General features: G+C 44.1%; 2 protein-coding genes across 2 annotated transcripts; one reads left to right on the forward strand and one right to left on the reverse strand.

Moving 5' to 3' along the window:
• Window positions 1-528: 528 nt before the first annotated feature.
• On the forward strand, window positions 529-3,619 carry LOC110740492 (cTAGE family member 2-like). The gene has a single exon (XM_031656808.1). The coding sequence runs from the start codon at window positions 2,686-2,688 to the stop codon at window positions 3,574-3,576; it is 891 nt and encodes a 296-aa protein (XP_031512668.1). The 5' UTR covers window positions 529-2,685; the 3' UTR covers window positions 3,577-3,619.
• Window positions 3,620-11,426: 7,807 nt separating this feature from the next.
• Window positions 11,427-20,517, reverse strand: OCSTAMP (osteoclast stimulatory transmembrane protein). The gene is given in 4 exon segments (XM_021920976.2): window positions 11,427-11,898; window positions 11,900-11,961; window positions 11,964-12,318; window positions 14,613-20,517. Coding segments are annotated over 4 exon segments (1,734 nt in total). The 5' UTR covers window positions 15,696-20,517; the 3' UTR covers window positions 11,427-11,664.
• Window positions 20,518-21,155: the final 638 nt, after the last annotated feature.

A 21,155-nucleotide genomic window follows, 5' to 3' on the forward strand; every position in this document is an offset into this window, starting at 1 on the left:
GCCCTACCTTTTTTACCTCACCTTGCACTTTTTCTTATATCTCCTTTGTGCCAGCTGTGATAAAAGTACTGGAGATGCTTGAGTAACCAGTAGTTCCTTCTTCATGGACAGAGATGCTGCAATTGACTTTATAAAATGATATTTTGTGTTCATTCTTCTCCACTCTTAAAAAGATCATGACCTCCATCTCATTTTCATCCCAACATGCGCAAAGCCTTCCAGCAATATCTTTTAGATATTACGAATAATATCACAGGGTGTATGCACAGGGTGTACACACACTGTGATAAAAGGAGTAATATTGGTCAGGCGCAGTGGCTCACGCCTGTAATCCCAGCACTTTGGGAGGCCGAGACGGGCGGATCATGAGGTCAGGAGATCGAGACCATCCTGGCTAACACGGTGAAACCCTGTCTCTACTAAAAAATACAAAAAAAAAAAAACAAAAAACCTAGCCGGGTGAGGTGGCGGGTGCCTGTAGTCCCAGCTACTCAGGAGGCTGAGTCAGGAGAATGGCATAAACCGGGGAGGTGGAGCTTGCAGTGAGCTGAGATCCGGCCACTGCACTAGAGCCTGGGAGACAGAGTGAGACTCTGTCTCAAAAAAAAGAATAAAAAAAGGAGTGATATCTCCCTTAGATATTAGGAATCATATCACAGGGTGTACACCCGCTGTGATATTAGCAGTAATATTCCCCTAGGATATTACGAATAATATCACTGGGTGTACACACACTGTGATACTAGGAGTAGTATCAATCTTGAATATTAAGAATAAGATCACAGGGTATAAATGCACTTTGATATTAGGAGTAACATCTCCGTTGGATATTACGAATAATATCACAGGGTGTACACCCACTGTGATATTAGGAGTAATATTTCCCTTACATATTATGAATAATATCACCGTGGGTGTACATACAGGCTGTAACACCCCCCACTGTCATATTAGGAGTAATACCTCCCTTCAATATTATAACTAACATCACTGCAAGTGTACACCCAGGGTGTAACATCTGCCACTGCGTTATTAGGAGTAAAATGTACATTGGATATTAGGAGTAATATCACCATGGGTTACACATAGTGGTTAACACCCCCCACTATGATATTAGGAGTGATATCTGATTTGGATATTATGAATAATATCACCGTAGGTGTACACACAGTGGGTAACAAACCCCACTATGATATTAGGAGTAATATCTCCCTTTGATATTACGCATACTATCACGGCAGGTGTACATACACGGCATGACACTGCCCACTGTGATATTAGGAGTAATAGCTCCCTTCAATATTACAATTAATGTCACAGGAATTACGCCAACTGTGTCATTAGGAGTAATATCTCCCTTGGATATTACAAATAATATCACAGAATGTACACCCAGGGTCTACACACACTGTGATATTAGGAATAATATCTCCCCTGAATATCATGAATAATATCACAGGGACTACACACAGGGTGTAAGCCCACTGTGAGAATAGAAGTAATATCTCCCTTGGATATTACAAATAATAGCACAGGCTGTACACCCACTGTGATATTAGGAGTAATATCTCTTTTGGATATTACGATAATATCACTGGGTGTACAATCACTGTGAGATTAAGTGTAATATCTCCCTTGGATATTATGAATTATATCACAGAGTGTACACCCACTGTGACATTAGGAATAATATCTAACTTGAATATTCCTAAAAATATTAAAGGGTGTACACCCAATATGACGTTAGGAGTAACATCTCCCTTGGAGATTGGGAATAATATCACAAGGTGTACACCCACTGTGACAAATAGAAATTATATCTCCCTTAGATGTTACGAATAATATCACAGACTGTACACTCACTGTGACATTAAAAGAAATATCACGCTTAGCTATTACAAATAATATTAGGAGAAATGTCTCCCTTAGATATTATGAATACATCACAGGGCATACATCCACTGTGATATAAGGAGTAATGTCTCCCCAAGATATTATGAATAAAATCAAAGGGTGTACACCCACTGTGGTCTTAGGAGTAATACCATCTTAGATATTATGAATAATATCCTAACAGGGTATACATCCAGTGTGATATTAACAGGAATATCTCCTTTAGGTGTTATGTACTAAATCACCAAGGCATATACATATAGGGTATAAATCCGTTGTGATATTAGGAGTAATGTCTCCTTAGATGTCGTGAATAATATCATCACAGGGTGTACACCCACCATGAGATTAGAGTAATATTTCTCTTAGATTTTATGAAAAATATCATCAGATGGTGTACACCCACTGTGATGTTAGGAGTAAGGCTCCCTTAGATATTATGAATAATATCACAGATGTATCCCACTGTGATATTAGGAGTAGTATTCCCCTTAGATATTACAAATAATATCATCACAGGGTGTACACCCACTGTGATATTAGGAGTAATATCTCCTTAGATAGTCTGAATAATATCATAACAGGATGTATACACAGTGTGATATTAGGAGTAATATCTCCCTTAGGTATTACGTGTATCATCACAGAGAGTACACACAGGGTGTACATTCACTGTGATATTAGAAATATCTTCTTAGATGTTATGAAGAATATCATCATAGGGTGCAAACCCACTGTGATGCTAGAATAATATTTCTCTTATATATTACAAAAAATATCATCACAGGGTGTATGGCCACTGCGAAATTAGGAGTAATAGCTCCCTTAGATACTACAAATAATATCGCTATGAAGGAGCCTGGGGCTACCCCTCAGCCTTACTGGGGGCTGGTCCTGGAGGAGCCACGCAGGGTTGCGGCAGCACTGCCTGAAGGCAGGAGACCAGATTCGACTCCTTACGGTTTTCCATGGGAATTGGTGATATGTGCAGCTGTTGTTGGATTTTTTGCTGTTCCCTTTTTCTTGTGGAGAAGTTTTAGATCGGTTAGGAGTCAGCTTTATGTGGGAAGAGAGAAAAAGTTTGCTGTAGCACTTTCTGGACTAATTGAAGAAAAATGTAAACTACTTGAAAAATTTAGCCTTATTCAAAAAGAGTATGAAGCCTATGAAGTAGAGTCATCTTTAGAGGATGCCAGCTCTGAGAAGGAGGCAACAGAAGCACAAAGTTTGGAGGCAACCTGTGAAAAGGTAAACAGGTCCAATTCTGAACTTGAGCATGAAATACTCTTTCTAGAAAAAGAGTTAAAAGAAGAGAAATCTAAACATTCTGAACAAGATGAATTGATGGCGGATATATCCAAAAGAATACAGTTTCTAGAAGATGAGTCAAAATCCCTCAAATCCCAAGTAGCTAAAGCCAAAATGACCTTCAAGAGATTTCAAATGAATGAAGAACCACTGAAGATAGCAATACAAGATGCTTTGAATGAAAATTCTCAACTTCAGGAAAGCCAGCAACAGCTTTTTCAAGAAGCTGAAGTATGGAAAGAACAAGTGAGTGAACTTAATAAACAGAAAATAACATTTGAAGACTCCAAAGTACACGCAGAACAAGTTCTAAATGATAAAGAAAATCACATCGAGACTCTGACTGAACGCTTACTAAAGATGAAAAAAGAATAAAGGCCGGGCGCGGTGGCTCACGCCTGTAATCCCAGCACTTTGGGAGGCCGAGGCGGGCGGATCACAAGGTCAGGAGATCGAGACCACGGTGAAACCTCGTCTCTACTAAAAATACAAAAAATTAGCCGGGCGCGGTTGTGGGCGCCTGTAGTCCCAGCTACTCGGGAGGCTGAGGCAGGAGAATGGCGGGAACCCGGGAGGCGGAGCTTGCAGTGAGCTGAGATCCGGCCACTGCACTCCAGCCTGGGCGACAGAGCGAGACTCCGTCTAAAAAAAAAAAAAAAAGAAAAAAGAATAATATAGTATATATTGAGGTCAGGATTTCAAGACCAGCCTGGCCAATATACTAAAACGTCTCTATTAAAAACACAAAATTAGTTGGGCATGGTGGTGCACACCTGTAATCCCAGCTACTCAGGAGGCTGAGGCAGAAGAATCACTTGGACCAGGAGGCAGAGGTTGAGCCAAGATAGCACCACTGCATTCCAGCCTGGGCAATAGAGCGAGACCCCATCTTAAAAAAAGAATAATATAGTATATACATAAATATCAATTCCTCATTCATGAGGAATCTTGTTGATCATTCCAGCTGCTTCATATTGAGGAGGGGCATCCTGGGCAGCCTCATACCATGGGTAACATGTGGTCCCCCAGGAATCACACAGGTTAATCTAATACTGTCCTTTTCTTCTGAAACAATCTTTCTTTTTCCAGTCCCCTACTTCCACCAAAGACAAATCTCAGCAAGACAAACCCACCTGCAAAATAAGCTGCAGTCCCATAAACGTGGCCTGATTATTCCACAAAGTGCAGCAAGAATTACTGTCCACATAGGCTCTCTTAAATTGGCCTTGCTGGAACCTCTCACAAGGCCATTTCAGTCAAAGACCTGGGAAAATAACCAGTTCATCCACCTGTGTCACAGTATAAAATAAAATAGATTCTTATTGAATGTATGCAAGCAAACACATTGCCATGAATTAAGAATATTCACAAATAATTTATAAATTATGAAGAAATTAGGCATAGAGAGAACTATGCCTCAAATTCTGTTTGAGGAAAGCACCTTGTATTCAATATACTTAAAGTATACTCAGAGGCAATAAAAACTCCAAAGAAAAATAATTATCCAGGCTCTGAAAAACAAAACAAAACAAAATCAGCAATATTTCAAACAAAAAAACCATAAAAAATTATTTCAGTCTCCATTAATTCAGTCCATGCAATCAACTTCTGGTATGCTTCATATTGAGTTAGCAATCTTTATGAACATATCAGCATTTCAGTTAGTGCCCTGGAAGTTTTCTCTCTAATCCAACGGCACAGTCTACAAAGTTATCAGAAACCTGCATTCAAGAGGTTGAATTTTTCATAAACTTCCCCAAAGAAGAAAGCCCTGGACTGTAGCTGAATGTAAGTCACTTTTTGAGAAGGATCAAAGCAAAACTACAATTGTGGATGACAAAAGTTTTAAGACAGCCATAAAGGCACAGTTAGCGAGGGTATTTTGTTATTCCTGTGGCATACCAGTTAACATAATAATAATAATTACTGTGACAACATATATTAAGACATATCAGAATTTTAGAACTCTCATATCATCCCGGAACTTCAGGAGGCCAAGGCGGGTGGATCACCTGAGGTCAGGAGTTCAAGACCAGTCTGGCCAACATGGCAAAACCTTACGTCCACTAAACATACAAAAATCAGTTGGACGTCGTGATGCATGCCTGTAATCCCAGCTACTTGGAAGCTTGAGGCACAAAAATCACTTGAACCTGGGAGGTACAGGCTGCAGTGAGCTGAGATTGTGCCACTGCACTCCAGCTGGGCAACAGAGCAAGACCCATCTAATAAAAAAATAAATAAATCCCAAAGGAAGCTGAACACCACCTCTGACTAACAATGCTTCCTGCATAATTCTAACATAACAAACAACCCAAATACACCTAATATATCTCTCTTGGACTTCAGGGAACCTTATACCCAAAAAAGTTAGTTTGAGGTCAAAAAGACTGAATTTAGAACTTGAAATTTTGCCATTGGAAAGTTTGTCAGAGATCAAAGTTTTGAGACACCTGACATCACAAAATAGGATTATACAGGTCACTATAAAATAGCCATTCATTTAGCAAAAATGATAATACAAAACAGCTTACCCTTTGATAGTGAGGAGACTCAGCTTCCCAAACAATAAGCCCTAATAAAGACAGCATGAGGCCAGCTAAGAGGGAGAGACTCTCTTTTTCTGTAGTTTTACTCAAAAATCTCTTATCTCTTACATGAACATTTTGTTCAAGAGAAAACCAAATTTTACCTTTATATGGTATATTATTAATGTTAAAACTAATTTTAATAAAACCTTATAAACAAATCTATCCAAATGTAATCAGTTTGATCATAAGGTAAGAGTTCCATAAACTTTTTATAATCTTTTACAATTTTCTGTTAAAGAGTAGATTAATGCTCCAGGAAGGCCCAGATGCTGGCCTTGCATCAGTGTGGTTTTGGTGTTAATGTTTAATTTATAGAAAAACTGAAATAATTTTTTTTTGAGACAAAGTCTCGCTCTGTCACCCAGGCTGAAGCGCAGTGGCATGATCTTGGCTCACTGCAAGCTCCGCCTCCCGGATTCATGCCATTCTCCTGCCTCAGCCTCCTAACTAGCTGGGACTACAGGTGCCCGCCACCACACCCGGCTAATTTTTTTGTATTTTTAGTAGAGATGGGGTTTCACGGTGTTAGCCAGGATGGTATCGATTTCTTGACCTTGTGATCCACCTGCCTCAGCCTCCCAAAGTGCTGGGATTAGAGGCATGAGCCACTACGCCTGGCCCTGAACTAATCTTATCCCTCAAAACTGGCCCTTACAATCTCATGTGTCTACCTCTTCTGCAGTAGTCCCTGAGCCTAGAGGGATTGAATAGTTTTAATTTCTGGCCCTGTGTCTTTTTTTTTTTTTCTTCTGAGATGGATTGTGGCTCTGTCACCCAGGCTGGAGTGCAATGGCGCAATCTCATCTCACTGCAAACTCCGCCTCGCAGGTCCAAGCGATTCTCCTGCCTCAGCCTCCCGAGTAGCTGGGATTGCAGGTGTCTGCCACTATGCCCAGCTAATTTTTGTATTTTCAGTAGAGGCGGAGTTTCACCATTTTGGTCAGGCTGATTTTGAACTCCTGACCTCAGGTGATCCACCCACCTTGGCCTCCCAAAGTGCTGGGATTACAGGCGTGAGCCACTGTGCCCAGCTAGCCCTGTGTCTTTTGAAAGCAGATCACGGCTGGGCACAGTAGCTCATGCTGGCAGATCACGTTAGGTCAGGAATTTAAAACCAGCCTGACCAACATGGCGAAACCCCATCTCTGCTAAAAGTACAAAAATTAGCCGGGCATGGTGGTGCATGCCTGTAAGCCCAGGTACTCAGAGGCTGGAAGCAGGAGAATTGCTTGAGTCCAAGAGGTGGTGGTTGCACTGAGCCAAGATTGCACCACTGCACTCCAGCCTGGGTGACAGAGTGAGGCTCCACCTCAAAAAAATAAAATAAAATAAAATAAAAGCCAATCATTTTGATTGTCGGCTTCTCCTAGGTCTGATGACAGGGCTTTGACTGGTGTCAATGCTCAGGATTAAGCAGGAGCCAGTGCCTTCTTCAGACCCAAGAGTCAAAACCCTGTAATTTAACAGCACAAGGATTAGTTAATAGATATTTTTACTCCAGAAAATCCTATCAGTCTAACATGTCATAAATTAAAACACTGTGATTTGGCGTTTAGGAGCTACTGCCTGCAGCACTTCAAACCACAGTATTAAAGTAGTTAAGTTATTCATTGCATATGTCTCATTGCTAGCATTCTAGTGACAGAATTGTGGCTAAAAGCATAAAAAATGTGATAGGTCCTACGCTGAACTTATCAAAGTAAGACAACTAACATTTCTCTCCATCACTAAAATATGATAAATGCAAATATAATTTTTGGAAATTCAGTATGAGGATAAATAATCTCCTTTCACTTAAATGCTATACAACAAAACAAGGACAAAGTAAGAACAAGCATACAATAATTTCTTTTCAGCTATTTAAAAGAGCATCATTGTCAGGTATGGTGGCTCACACCTGTAATCCCAGCACTTTGGGAGGCTGAGGAGGGTATATCACTTGAGGCCAGGAGTTCAAGACCAGCCCGGTAAACATTGTGAAATCCCATCTTTACTAAAAAATATTAAAAAATTAGCCAAGCATGGTGGCACGCGCCTGTAATCTCCACTACTTGGGAGGCTGAGGCACGAGAATCATTTGAACCTGGGAAGTGAAAGTTACAGTGAACCCAGATCACCCAACTGCACTCCAGCCTGGACGACAGAGTAAGATTCCATCTCAAAAATAAAATAAAATAAATAAATAAAAAAGCATCATCATACATTTCCAAGATTGGTTTCTAGATACAGTACTGTCAACTGACCAGGTAACTTTCACCACTAAAATTTTCAAACCAGTACAACACTTGTGTATATTTTGTTTTCAAGTACACATATGAAGGCCCATCAGTGATAAACCCCTTGGGATCAAAAATCACTAGAAAGTCTCATACTTGTTTTTGTTACTACTTAATCCAAGTCAATGCCACTTAATGTTTTTTGTTTTCTGTTGTTGTTTTTTTTTTTTTTTTTTTTTTTGAGACGGAGTCTCGCTCTGTCACCCAGGCTGGAGTGCAGTGGCCAGATCTCAGCTCACTGCAAGCTCCGCCTCCCGGGTTCCCGCTATTCTCCTGCCTCAGCCTCCCGAGTAGCTGGGACCACAGGCGCCGCCACCTCGCCCGGCTAATTTTTTGTGTTTTTAGTAGAGACGGGGTTTCGCCGTGTTAGCCAGGATGGTCTCGATCTCCTGACCTTGTGATCCGCCCGTCTCGGCCTCCCAAAGTGCTGGGATTACAGGCTTGAGCCACCGCGCCCGGCCTATTGTTTTTTTTTTTTGAGACGGAGTCTCACTCTGTCACCCAGGCTGGAGTGCACTGGTGCAATCTTGGCTCACTGCAAGCTCCGCCTCCCGGGTTCATGCCATTCTGCCTCAGTCTCCTGAGTAGCTGGGACTACAGGCACCTGCTACCATGCCTGGCTAATTTTTAGTATTTTAGTAGAGTCGGGGTTTCACCGTGTTAGCCAGGATGGTCTCGATCTCCTGTCCTTGTGATCCGCCCGCCTTGGCCTCACAAAGTGCTGGGATTACAGGCGTGAGCCACCGCTCCTGGCACTTAATGTTAATAATAGTAAACACAACTAAAGTAGTTTGAAAAAAACCTCAATCAATATAATTTCCATAAGGACTAGGCCAATTTTTCCTGAGCATTAAAATTTTGTACCCATATTACAGTTGTTCCTCATTAAAGAAAAAGATCTGAAACCAACTCAAATTATTGCTTTCATTGAATTACTTTGGAAATAGGCTAGACATGGTGGCTCATGTGTGTAATCTCAGCACTTTGGGAGGCCAAAACAGGCGGATCATTTGAGGTCAGGAGTTCAAGACCAGCCTGGTCAACATGGCAAAACCCTGTCCCTACTAAAAATAAAAAATTAGCGGTGGTGGTGCACACCTATAATCCCAGCTACTCAAGAGGCTGAGGCACGAGAATCGATTGAACCCAAGAGGGCAAGTTGTAATGAGCTGAGATTGTGCCACTGCAGTCCAGTCCAGCCTGGGAGACTAAGCAAGACAATATCTCTAATAATAATAATAACAATATGAAAAGAATCACCTTGGAAGTAAACACCATTTAAACATTTTAATTCTCACCTATCTTTTAAAACAACAAAATAAATGTACTACCTGCTCAAACCTTATAAAAAATGGCTTTTATTTATTTATTTATTTCTTTATTTGCCAAGAACCTTAAGGCTCTCCTAGATCTCAAGATCATCAGAGGTAAGCAAAGCCAATCAAAAAAATTTTTTTTATACTTTAAATTCTGGGATACATGTGCAGAACATGCAGGTTTGTTACATAGGTATACACGTGCCATGGTGGCTTGCTATACCCATCAACCCGTCATCTACATTAGGTATTTCTCCTAATGTTATCCCTCCCCTTGCCCCCATCCCCCAACAGGCCCCAGTGTGTGATATTCCCCTCCCTGTGCCCATATGTTCTCATTGTTCAATTCCCACTTATGAGTGAGAACATGCGGTGTTTGGTTTTCTGTTCCTGTGTTAGTTTGCTGAGAATGATGGTTTCCAGCTTCATCCATGTCCTTGCAAAGGACATGAACTCATTATGGCTGCATAGTATTCCACGGTGTATATGTGCCACATTTTCTTTATCCAGTCTATCATTGATGGGCATTTGGGTTGGTTCCAAGTCTTTGCTATTGTTAATAGTACTGCAATAAACATACATGTGCATGTATCTTTATAGTAGAATGATTTATAATCCTTTGAGTATACACCCAGTAATGGGATTGCTGGGTCAAATGGTATTTTTCAGTTCTAGATCCTGGAGGAATCACCACACCATCTTCCACAATGGCTGAACTAGTTTACACTCCCACCAACAGAGTAAAAGCGTTCCTATTTCTCCACATCCTTTCCAGCATCTGCTGTTTCCTGACTTTTTAATGATCGCCATTCTAACTGATGTGAGATGGTATCTCATTGTGGTTTTGATTTGCATTTCTCTAATGACCAGTGATTATGAGTTTTTTTCACAAATTTGTTGGCTCTCTAAATGTCTTCTTTTGAAAAGTGTCTGTTCATATCCTTCACCCACTTTTTAATGGGATTGTTTGCTTTTTTCTTGTAAATTTGTTTAAGTTCCTTGTAGATTGTGTATAATAGCCCTTTGTCAGATGGATAGATTGCAAAAATTTTCTCCCATTCTGTAGGTTGCCTGTTCACTCTGATAGTTTCTTTTGCTGTGCAGAAACTCTTCAGTTTAATCAGATCCCATTTGTCAGTTTTGGCTTTTGTTCCATTGCTTTTGGTGTTTTAGTCATGAAGTCTTTGCCCATGCCTATGTCCTGAATAGTATTGCATAGGTTTTCTTCTAGGGCTTTTATGGTTTTAGGTCTTATGTTTAAATATTTAATCCATCTCGAGTTAATTTTTGTATAAGATGTTTCAGTTTTCTGCATATGGCTAGCCAGTTTTCCCAATACTATTTTTAAAATAGGGAATCCTTTCCCCATTGGTTGTTTTTGTCAGGTTTGTCAAAGATCAGATGGGTGTAGATGTGTGGTGTTATTTTTGAGGCCTCTGTTCTGTTCCATTGGTCTATATATCTGTTTTGGTACCAGCATCATCCTGTTTCGGTTCCTGTAGCCTTGTAGTATAGTTTGAAGTCAGGTAGCATGATGCCTCTGGCTTTGTTCTCTTTGCTTAGGATTGCCTTGCCTATATGGGTTCGTTTTTGATTCCATATGAAATTTAAAGTAGATTTTTCTAATTCTGTGAAGAAAGTCAATGATAGCTTGATGGGAATAGCATTGAAGCTATAAATCAAAGGTGGCCAACTGTTCAAACTGTGTGCAAATAAGGCAAATGCCAAGCTGTAACCAATCCAGCTGTTTTTGTACCTCACGTGTGTTTTCTGTATATCTCTTTCCTTTTTCTGCCCATAAACATTATCTGACCATGTTGCACCCCCCAGAGTTGCTCTGAACCTATTCTGGCTCTGGGGGCTGCGTTCTTTGCTCAGTTAAACTCTGTTAAATTTCATTTAAGTTTTTAATTAAACAAGTATTTGTTGTTTATCTGAAATTCAAGTTGAACTAAGTGTCCTATATTTTAATTTGGCAATCTAATCCTGGCAATGGAAAGACCCTGAAGGAATTCGAGGCAGAGGAATAACATAATCTAAGATTTAATAAATACATTTATTTATAAAATTAAAACTGTGGGTTACTATAAATGAGTTTACAGGATTTTGAGGCACATAAATAAGTTTCAGGAGCATTTCGAGAAATTCATGATGCAAGTTCTCCATCTAACAGGTAGAGCAGTTGGTGCAGATGAGATGAGCCTGATCTCCAGCAGGCCTGGAGGAACCATGAGCTGTCTCTGCACCCCTTGTCTTCGCCTTTGCACAGTTCTTTACCGGTTATCCAGGCCTATCACGCCCAGTATTTCCTTCCATCCTGACCACATCCCTGCGTGGGAAACAGGTCCCATCAATGGTAAATATGCAGTCGTTATGCAGAGGTGGAAGCCGAAGCTCAGCGCGGTGAAGTGACCTACCCAAGGTCACACAGGGAGGCGGCACAGAACCGAGGCTACAACTCAGGTCTCTGCAACTCCAAAGCTCTTTCCCCTCTCCCTCTCTGCTCTCGGTTCTTCAAGGCATCCAGCCTGTAGTCTATCCATGCCGGAGGCTTGCAGGCAGGTCTGGGTGTGGGGCGCAGGAAGGAGCCCCCAGGGACAGCTGCTGGCCTTGGTGCCTGTCGTGTCTTCGCTGAAGCCGGGCGTGCAGGTGGCGGACCCTCCTCGCCTCCTGGGCTGTGAAGAAGGAAGCGGCGATGGCGTGCCGCAGGCGGCGGGCGTAGGCCTCCAGGAGCACCGTGGAGCCCGCCAGGAGCTGCAGGGCCCCCGCGGCCAGCGGGGCGGCCGCGCGGGGACGCCGGGCGGGTAGCAGTGGGCAGCGGGCGGAGGTGAGGCCGAGCTCCCATTGGTAGGAGCTGTGGACAGAGAGGAAGGGGCTCTCCGGGGGCGGCTGGTTGAAGAGGAAAGGGATGAAGCCCAGGACAGTGTATGCCACCTTGAGAAAGGAGAAAAAGACGGCGTCAACTGAGGGCCCCTCTGGCCACTCCCCACCTCTAGAGGAGGCTTGTCCAGCTTTCCCTGCCTTCATCTGCAAAATGGGTACAGAAATAACCCCATTTCTGTGAAGGAAGAAATGGATGGAATAAGACCTCTAAAGTATTCACTAAGGACTCAGCAAAGAGCAAACATCCATAGACAATTTGTTTTCTCTAAAATATTCTGCTCAAAGATACTAACGATAGTAACATTTGTATGGTGATTTTTATTTGGCAAAAGAATCTTTTTCAGACTCCTAGTCTCATTGGGTCCTCCTCAAACCCTCAAACCCTCCTCAAAATGCTACCAATTCAAATTTGATTGAAATTCTAAATGATAAGAAAGCATTGTGTCAAAGTTGAATTGGTAGCGTTTTGAGGAGGGTTTGAGGGTTTGAGAGGGACCTCAATCCCAGGGTTTGAGGAGCACCCAATGAGACTAGAAGTCTGAAACAGGTTCTTTTGCCAAACCATGTTGTTGGCCAGGCTGGTCTTGAACTCTTGACCTCAGGTGATCCACCCACCTCAGCCTCACAAATTGCTGGGATTATAGGCATGAGCTACCATGCCAAGCCCCCTATTTTTTTTTTTTTATGTATGCGTGACAAATATATGACAAAATAAACCTATGTTAAATTGTAAGTGAACTATTTTATACAAATACAATTAAAATTCTAAATGATAAGAAAACATTGTGTCAAAGTTGAATTGGTAGCATTTTCTGCCCTAAGGATACATAAAATAATGATGTGACTTGCAATTGATGACTATCTGAGATTTGGTGAAAAACAGTAAATCAGGAAACATACTTAGAACATTGCCTGACACATTTCTTTACTGTGACCTATGGTAAGAAATGCGACTTACAGGCCAGGCATGGTGGCTTACGCCTGTAAGCCCAACACTTTGGGAGGCTGACGTGAGAAGAATGCCTGAGCCCAGGAGTCCGAGACCAGCCTGGGCAACATAGTGAGACACCATCTCTAAAAACATATGAAAAATTAACTGGGTGGTGGTGCATGCCTGTAGTCTCAGCTACTTGGAAGGCCAAGGTAGGTGAAGTGGGAGGCTCCTTTGAGCTCAGGAGGTCAAGGTTACAGTGAGCTGTGATTGCACCATTGCACCATTGCACCACTGCTTTCTGGCCTGGGCAGCAGAGTGAAACCCTGTCTCAAAAAAGGAAAGAAAAGAAATGCATTTTACAGCACCTTGAAAGCACAGATTGTATTATAACTGAAGAAAATATTCACAAACCCATACACTCCCTTATTGTCTAAGATATAATCTTATAATTTTCCAGTCGATTCTATTTCATTTAAAAAACTGTCTATGACTTCTTAAATTGATTAAATTGATTTTGTGCAGTTTGAAAAACACTTTCTTAGTATGTAATAAGTACTTGATAAATATAAGCTGTTAATATTATTAGCTCAGAGTCTGACACTTTGATATGTTTTATGCAATGGACTTTTGTGTGAGACCTCTCTACTCAAAATTAAAAATAAAAAGATCTCTGGCAAAAGAAAGGATCGAAAAATACAACTCTTGATCTGATAGTAATATATCTGATTATAAGTCGATAGTAAATATTTCTATATCATTTTTAAAATAGTAAATATTTCAGGCTTTGCAGGCCATACAGTCTCTGTTGCAATTACTCAACTTTGCCTTTGTAGGGCAGCCACAGACAATATATTGACAAATGGCATGGCTGTGTTCTAAAAAATACCTTCTTTACAAAGACTCCGGAAGGCTATAGTTGGCTGCCTTCTGATCAAGCCCATTCCAAAGTCCTCCTCCAGTCTGATATAGACAGATGTGAGCTATTAATAACAGCCACTCTTTATTAAATATCTCTTATGTGCCATGGAGCTTACTAGGTACTTTAGGACAATATCACATTGTAAGACACAATAGCCTCGTAGGATTAGGAGGATTGATTTGATTTGTACCAATGAGGAAAATGAGGCTAGGACATGCTGCCACTTGTGATGGGTGACCTTGGACGCAAGTTATTTTAAGGTGTCTGGGTTTCAGCATCCTCAACTGCAATAGGAAGTGAAAATGGAACCCACTTCCTAGGGCCGTTGTGGGTATCCGATGAGTCCCACTACCCATGGTGCAGGGCCCCATGGCTGATTCACGGGCTATTTCTTGGAGGCAAGTCAAATTTAATCACAAGTCAAGGGTTTAACAGACTGCCCCCCTCTCTCAAAACAACGACTCCCTTCCTTCTTCCCATCATCACACTTACATCGTACTTGACCGTGAGCGTGATGGGCACAGTTGGCAACTTCTGAGCCCAGTCCACGGTCGCCTGTGCCAGGAGGAAGGCTACATGGTCTGTGGCCACTGCCACAGCCGTGGCCACCAGGAGGAGGGCAAGCAGCCCCAGCCTTAGAAGACAACTCAACAGCTCCTCCTGTGACAGCCTCAGCCGAGCCGCCTGGAACAGCCAGGTGGGTGGAGGGGCCACCAGGTGTGTAGCCTGGGCCTGTGCCAACCGCTGGGTCAGCTGTTGTGTGGCGTAGATATTGTCAAACCGCAGGTCTGTCAGGTAGCAATGGAGGTACCATGCCGACTCCACCAGGAGGCCCAGCATAAACAGCACTGTGACCACTCGCTGGGTCCCTAGTGCTGCTGCCCGGGCCAGGGACTCCAGGCCAGAGAAATCCTCCAGGACCTGCTGAGTGACCCTGAGCATGTGAAGGTAGAAGGCAGAGCCATTGTCCTGGGCCTCAAATGTCAAGCCCCGGCCGCCTGCCTGGCCTGCGGGGCCCAGAGTCCTGGATGCTGCGTGCAGCTGTTGAGTGGTGTTGAGCAGACTCTCCAGGGAACCCTCGGTGACACACCTCAGCACCTGCCCGGCCGCACCCACGTTGGCCAGGATGTTGGGCACCACAGCAACGGCCAGGGTGGCAGTGCTGTAGGACAGGAGCAGCCGGCGTCCCTGCTCCGTGCCCAGGGTGGGCACGCTGAGTGCAAGCAGGCAGCGGACTGGGGGCACCAGGCCCAGGCTCAGGAAGACCAGGAGGCCACAGACAGTGGCCACCATGGCTGAAGGTCCAGGAGGATAAAGCAGCAAGAATGCCAGCCAGTGATAAACCAGACCTGCAGCAGCAGCGGCCAGGGAGGCACACAGGAAGAGCTGGGTCAGCAGCTGGCTACAGTTGGCTGGAACAGGCTGGGAGAAGGCGTCCCAGGCAGCCTGCAGTGGGGCGAGGGCCTTCCAGAGCCCCAAGTGCCAGGACCTCCACCTGCACACAAGGAAATTGAGGGGCATCTCTATCAGGAGGTGGATGGGTGTCTGTCCACTGCCCCTGCCCCACAAACCCATCAGCAGGCTCTGCTAACAGAATCCACCCTTTTAGTTACCCACGTGGACCCATCAGAGTAACTCACTATATACCCACGTGACACAAGCTGAACCAATCAGAGCCTTCCCCAGGATTATTCTTGCTAGAACTGTCAGGGAAGAGCCCAACTCAGAGGCAGTTCCTGAGGACGTCAGGATGAAAGTCTGTCCTGTTTGAGTCCATCATTACAGTTTTGTGAAGGCAACTGATCCAAGAGAATGAAAGAGTCATGGAGTGAGAAGCACAGGTGAAAGAGAGAGAATGAGTAAGAGGAGAGAGAAGAGAAACAATTTCACTTGAATTCAGTCTTGGTGGCTTGCTGTATGATTCTGGACCTTCTTTCTGAACTTCAGGGTCTCCTCTATAATTTAGGGGTGAGGAGGGTAGACTAGTTGGCCTGTGAGGGACTTTTATATTCTATTATCCTTATATTTATTCATTCAACAAGCGTTTATCAAGCAACGACTTTGTGCTAACCATTGGAGAAACAGGAATGAAAAAAACGAAGTCGCTACCTTCATGGGCTTGCACTATATTAAGAGCTATGGCAGAGGACTAGTAAGGAAAACTTGGATTCTGAACACATTTTATCGGCAGAGTCAACAAGACTTGCAGAGGCTGATTGGTTGTGGGGTGTGAGAGAAAGAAGGGAGTCAAGGATGATGAGGAGCTTTTGTGTCTGAGTAACTGGAAGCACTGAGGTGTCATTTCTTGAGATGAGAACTCTGTGGTCAAAACAGGTTTGAGTGGAGGGGGAGAGAGGAGGAATTCAGTTCAGAACTCTTGAATTGGAGATTCAGTTGAGCCATTCTGTGGAGGTTTTGAGAAGGTGGTTGGAAATAGAAGGTAGGAATTCAGAGAGGAAGTCAGGCTGGAGTTATAACATTGGAAGTCATTGGTTTATAGATGTCTCCCAACTTTATATCCCCACCTAAAGCTACGGTGCACGATGAGATTCCTCAAGAGAGTGTGTCACTGGGGAGGAAAGACATCCAAGGACATGCCTCAGGGCACTCCAAAGTTAGGGGCTCTTAGATGAGAAGGAACCAGCAAAGGAGACTGGAAAACCAATGTGATGCTTAGGAAGCCAAGTAAACAAAATGTTTCAAGGAGAAGGGAGTGATCAAGTACGTCAAATGCAGCCAACAGGTCAAGAAAGATGAAGACTGAGCAATGCCTGTTAGCTGCTTAGAGGTCACTGCTGACCTTGGCAGGGACAGTTTGGTGGCCTTTTGGGCCAAAACCCAACTAGACTGGGTCCAGGAGAGATGGGAAGGAGAAGAATAGGAAACACAGATATAGACAACTCTTTCCAGTAATTTCTGCAGTAAAACAGCGGAGAAATGAAGCAGTGGCTGGTCGCTACGGGAAATTGGACCAAGAGGATTCATATAAGGTGAGGAGCATGTTTACAGGTGGGAGATCTCACCGAGAGGGGAGACATTGACAAAGGGGAGACTCCCTGGAACGACACCTGTAGGGGTGGGGGCACAGGGTGAGATTGAGAACATGCAAGGTGGGGCTGCTCTTAGAATGGAGCAGGGGTCGTTCATCCTTAACAGCAGGTGGGAAAGCAGAGGAAATAGGTACAGATGATGGTGAATGAACAGGCAACATGTGTACACTTGTGAAAAGTATCCTCTGATATATGCAGAACAGAGTAATGCTTAGGGCATGACCTCTGGACTGCCTGGGCTCAAATTCCTGCTCCACCACTTGCCAGCTTTGTGACCTTGGGTACATATCATTACCTCTCTGTGTCTCAGCTGTCTCACCTGTAAAATGGTACAATCAAAGCAGGTACCTCCTGGGGTCACTTTGTTTCTGGCACATGGTAAGCATCACATCAGCTATTATCTACCACTAGAGTCAACTCCACCGGGGCAGGGACTTTGTCCCTTTTGATCACTGATATGTCCCGAGTGCCTACAATAGTGTCTGCTGTGTTGTGAGTGCCCCAAAAATATTCACTGGGAGTAGCATGACTGATTGCTTCTGTTTGCTCAGGCTGGCAGGAAGCAAGCTCAGCAGAGAAGGTAAGATGCTGGAGGAGGTGACGGATGCTTGAAGAGGAAGAAGAAAAGTATAAAATGGTTGCCCAGGAAAGTGGGAGAACAAATGAACTAGGGCAATAACATGTGCTGGGCAACACTGAGGCCCAGTTGAGGTTAGAGATCATACATTCTCTTAAGTGAGAGCAGGCAGAAAGGTTATACGGGAATATGATGATAAAGGGCAGGGAGGGTGGTGGGGAGGCTATCGCTGTGTTAGTTACAGGCAAAGCCGCTGACTTGCTCCACCATCGTCAGCTTGAAGGATAAGCATGTGACTGGGTCTAGTTGATCCAAGTACCTCTGATCCCCTGGCCACGGTGACTGGTGCAGGGATTACACCTGACTGGAGGTGCCAAGAGAGCTTTCCTCAGGGCTTTGCTGCAATGACAAAAAAACAAAACAAAACAAAACAAACAAAAACAAAAAAACCCCCTGCTCTTTGTCGCCTTGAAAGCTAAGCTGGTAGGAGGGATGCCTCAAGCCTTGGGGACCACCATGTAGTGTGGATTGGCCTGGGATGAAGGCAACACAAGGAAAACAGTGTTAGGAAACAGACAGTCCCAGTAGCCTTGCTGGAGTACCTGGATCCAGACATGCCTGAAGCCCAAATCTATGCCGGACCACGCACTAGAAAATGTCTGTTTGTTTCAAGGCAGTGCAAGATCAATCTGTCACTTGCAACTCAGTGATTCCAGACTAATACAGATACCTTTGTCAAAGGACTTCTGGGACAATAAAATGAAATAATGCATGTAAAGCACTTTACACGGGGTCTGACACAGAAGAAGGATCCTATAAAACTGCACCACTTGTTACTCTGACGATACTTATGTCAACGATGTAAATGTTCACTCGCGTCTCCTCTGTGCCAAGCTCTGTGCTGACCCCTGTGGACCCCAAGAATTAAGTCCTGGTCCCACTAAAGGAGTTCACAGTCTAATTGAGGAGACTTAAATAGATCATTAGTGTTGAAGTTCATTAAAAAAGAATTCTGAGCATGGTAGGCCTGGGCCTGGACTGGGGTGGGATAGATGGAGAGTGACTCAGTTTTACCTGGGAGTCAGGAAGGCTTCCTGGAAGAGGTGACATTCCAGCTGGGGGTGGAAGGACAAGTATCAGTTTGTAGGTGAAGAAGGGAGTTGGACATCCCTGACAGAAGGAACAGTGTGTGCAAAGGTTCTGTGCTCTGAGTGTTGGGAAATAGGGAGTTGGGAGAACCAGAACAGTGGGAAGTGGAGATGTAGTAAGGCCTGTGGGGCTGGAGTGGAGGTCACAATCTTGAAGCCCTAAAGGCTGAATCATATGCAAATGTGCTTTATTGTGGCCCACTGTGTATGTGTGTGTGTGTGTTTGTGTGTAAGCTGCACCCATTTGGAAATAAGCAAGTTTCACATTAAAATCTGGGTTTCCAGCTTTTCTTGAGAAATGAGATCTGGGTTAGAGCTCCCCCCTTTGCAACAGGTAACTGGAGCTGAGTATCCACTACCCGCCTTCGACAGGGGAGCAACCCTGCAGACTGCCTCCCGCTGATCAAGGAATGGTCTGTCTGCACATGCAGGTGGCCTCCCATAGGCGCATCCCCTTCCCAGCTCCCGAAGGCATTTGAATTTGGGACTAAACACCCCCTTCTACTATATAATTAATATTTGGAACACAGTAGCTTTTGGAATAATAGCTAATAATAAAAACCATTGTAAGGATTGAAAGCCAGTCCTAAGTCATATTGGATGACAATTCCCGCACGGGGTATTGAAAATGGCAGGGAAACTAGCTGCTGTTTAGTGAGTGCTTACTCTGAGCCAAGCATGTGCCAAGTCCTAAGGATGCGTTTTCTCATTCAATTCTGGCAACAGTCTTGTAGATGTCATTATCCTTACATTTCACAGATGGGGAACTGAGGCTCAGAGAGGTGAGGATTTGCCTAAGATCACACAGCCAGGGAATGGTGGAGCTGAAGATTTGGGTTCATATCCATCACCCCCAACGGCTGACTGTTTTCTCACCTGTAGCCCTCAGTGTCCAAAGTTCCCAGACCTACCTGGTCTTGACAAGGTGCTCAGCTGCTCCTGGGTGGCCTGGCATGCTGCCCGAACAGCAGTGGTTTCAGGCGGGCGGTCGCTGGCAGCCGCGGCAGGTGGAGAGGAAGTGGGGGAATCGCTGGGACTTGGGAATCCCTGTCACTTCTGCTTTTCCACTCTTTAATGAAGCTCTCCTGGCTGCCTTGTCCCGCCCTTTTCGGGGTCCACCTCCCAGAGGCTTGGGCAAGCTGCCTCATCCTCTGCCCACAAGCAGGAGCGGGTGGAAGGTGTGGGAAGAGAAAAAGACAGCCTTTCCCAAGCAATGTCTCTAATCTTGGTAGCAGGAAGGTAGAATTAGCCCCATTTTACAGAGAAGGAAACTGAGGCACAGAGAAACCACATAGCTCCCCTTTCCCTCCCACTCCACAGTTGTGCGCCCCAAGGGGAGCCTGATCCCTGCTCTTGGGACTCAGGTGATAATCAGATCCCTGCCAAGTTCTGGGAGCAGTGGCTCCGGTCTCCTTCCCTAGACCCCTTTAGCCTGACTTGGACCTGGCTTCACATTTCAGCTCTGTCCCTCGCTAGCTATGAGAGCTTGGGCTGGTGACCTAATATCTCTCTGCCTGTTTTCTCCCCTTAAAAAAAGGTTAATGAGGCCTGGCGCAGTGGCTCACACCTGTAATCCCAGCACTTTGGGAGGCTGAGGCGGGTGGATCACCTGAGGTCAGGAGTTTGAGATCAGCCTGGCCAACATGGTGAAACGCTGTCTCTACTAAAAATACAAAAATTCACTGGTTTGTGGTGGTGCTTACCTGTAGTCCCAGCTATTCAGGAGGCTGAGGCAGGAGAATCGCTTGAACCCAGGAAGCAAGGTTGCAGTGAGCTGAGATCATGCCACTGCTCTCCAGCCAGGGTACAGAGTGAGACTCTGTCTCAAAAAAAAAAAAAAAAAAAAAAAAAAAAAAAAAGGTTAATGAAAATAACGGTTAATATTTTTTGAGCACTTACTATGTATCAGGCACTCCTCTAAACAATTTCTCTTCAAATTCAGTGAACCCTTACTTTGAACATCTCTTTATGGTAAGGATGTTATTTTCATTCTTCAGCTCAGAAAACTGAGACTCAGAACCACGCCGCTCAGCTATTAATGGCACTGCCATGATTTCTAACCAGCAGGCTGGCTTCAGGGTATACCAGTTAGCCACTGGGCTCTGCTGCTGTGGAGGGGTAATCCACAGCAGACCTCGTGATTACTTCATAGTGCAGCTGGTACTGCAAATAGTAGGTACTCAATAATGTAAATTCCCCATGCACACCCTCTGCAGTTATTGCCATGCAGGTCTGCTTTCAGGCTGTTCTCAAAGCCAGT

Source organism: Papio anubis, chromosome 16 (assembly GCF_008728515.1).
Source record: "Papio anubis isolate 15944 chromosome 16, Panubis1.0, whole genome shotgun sequence".
Lineage (NCBI taxonomy): Eukaryota > Metazoa > Chordata > Mammalia > Primates > Cercopithecidae > Papio > Papio anubis.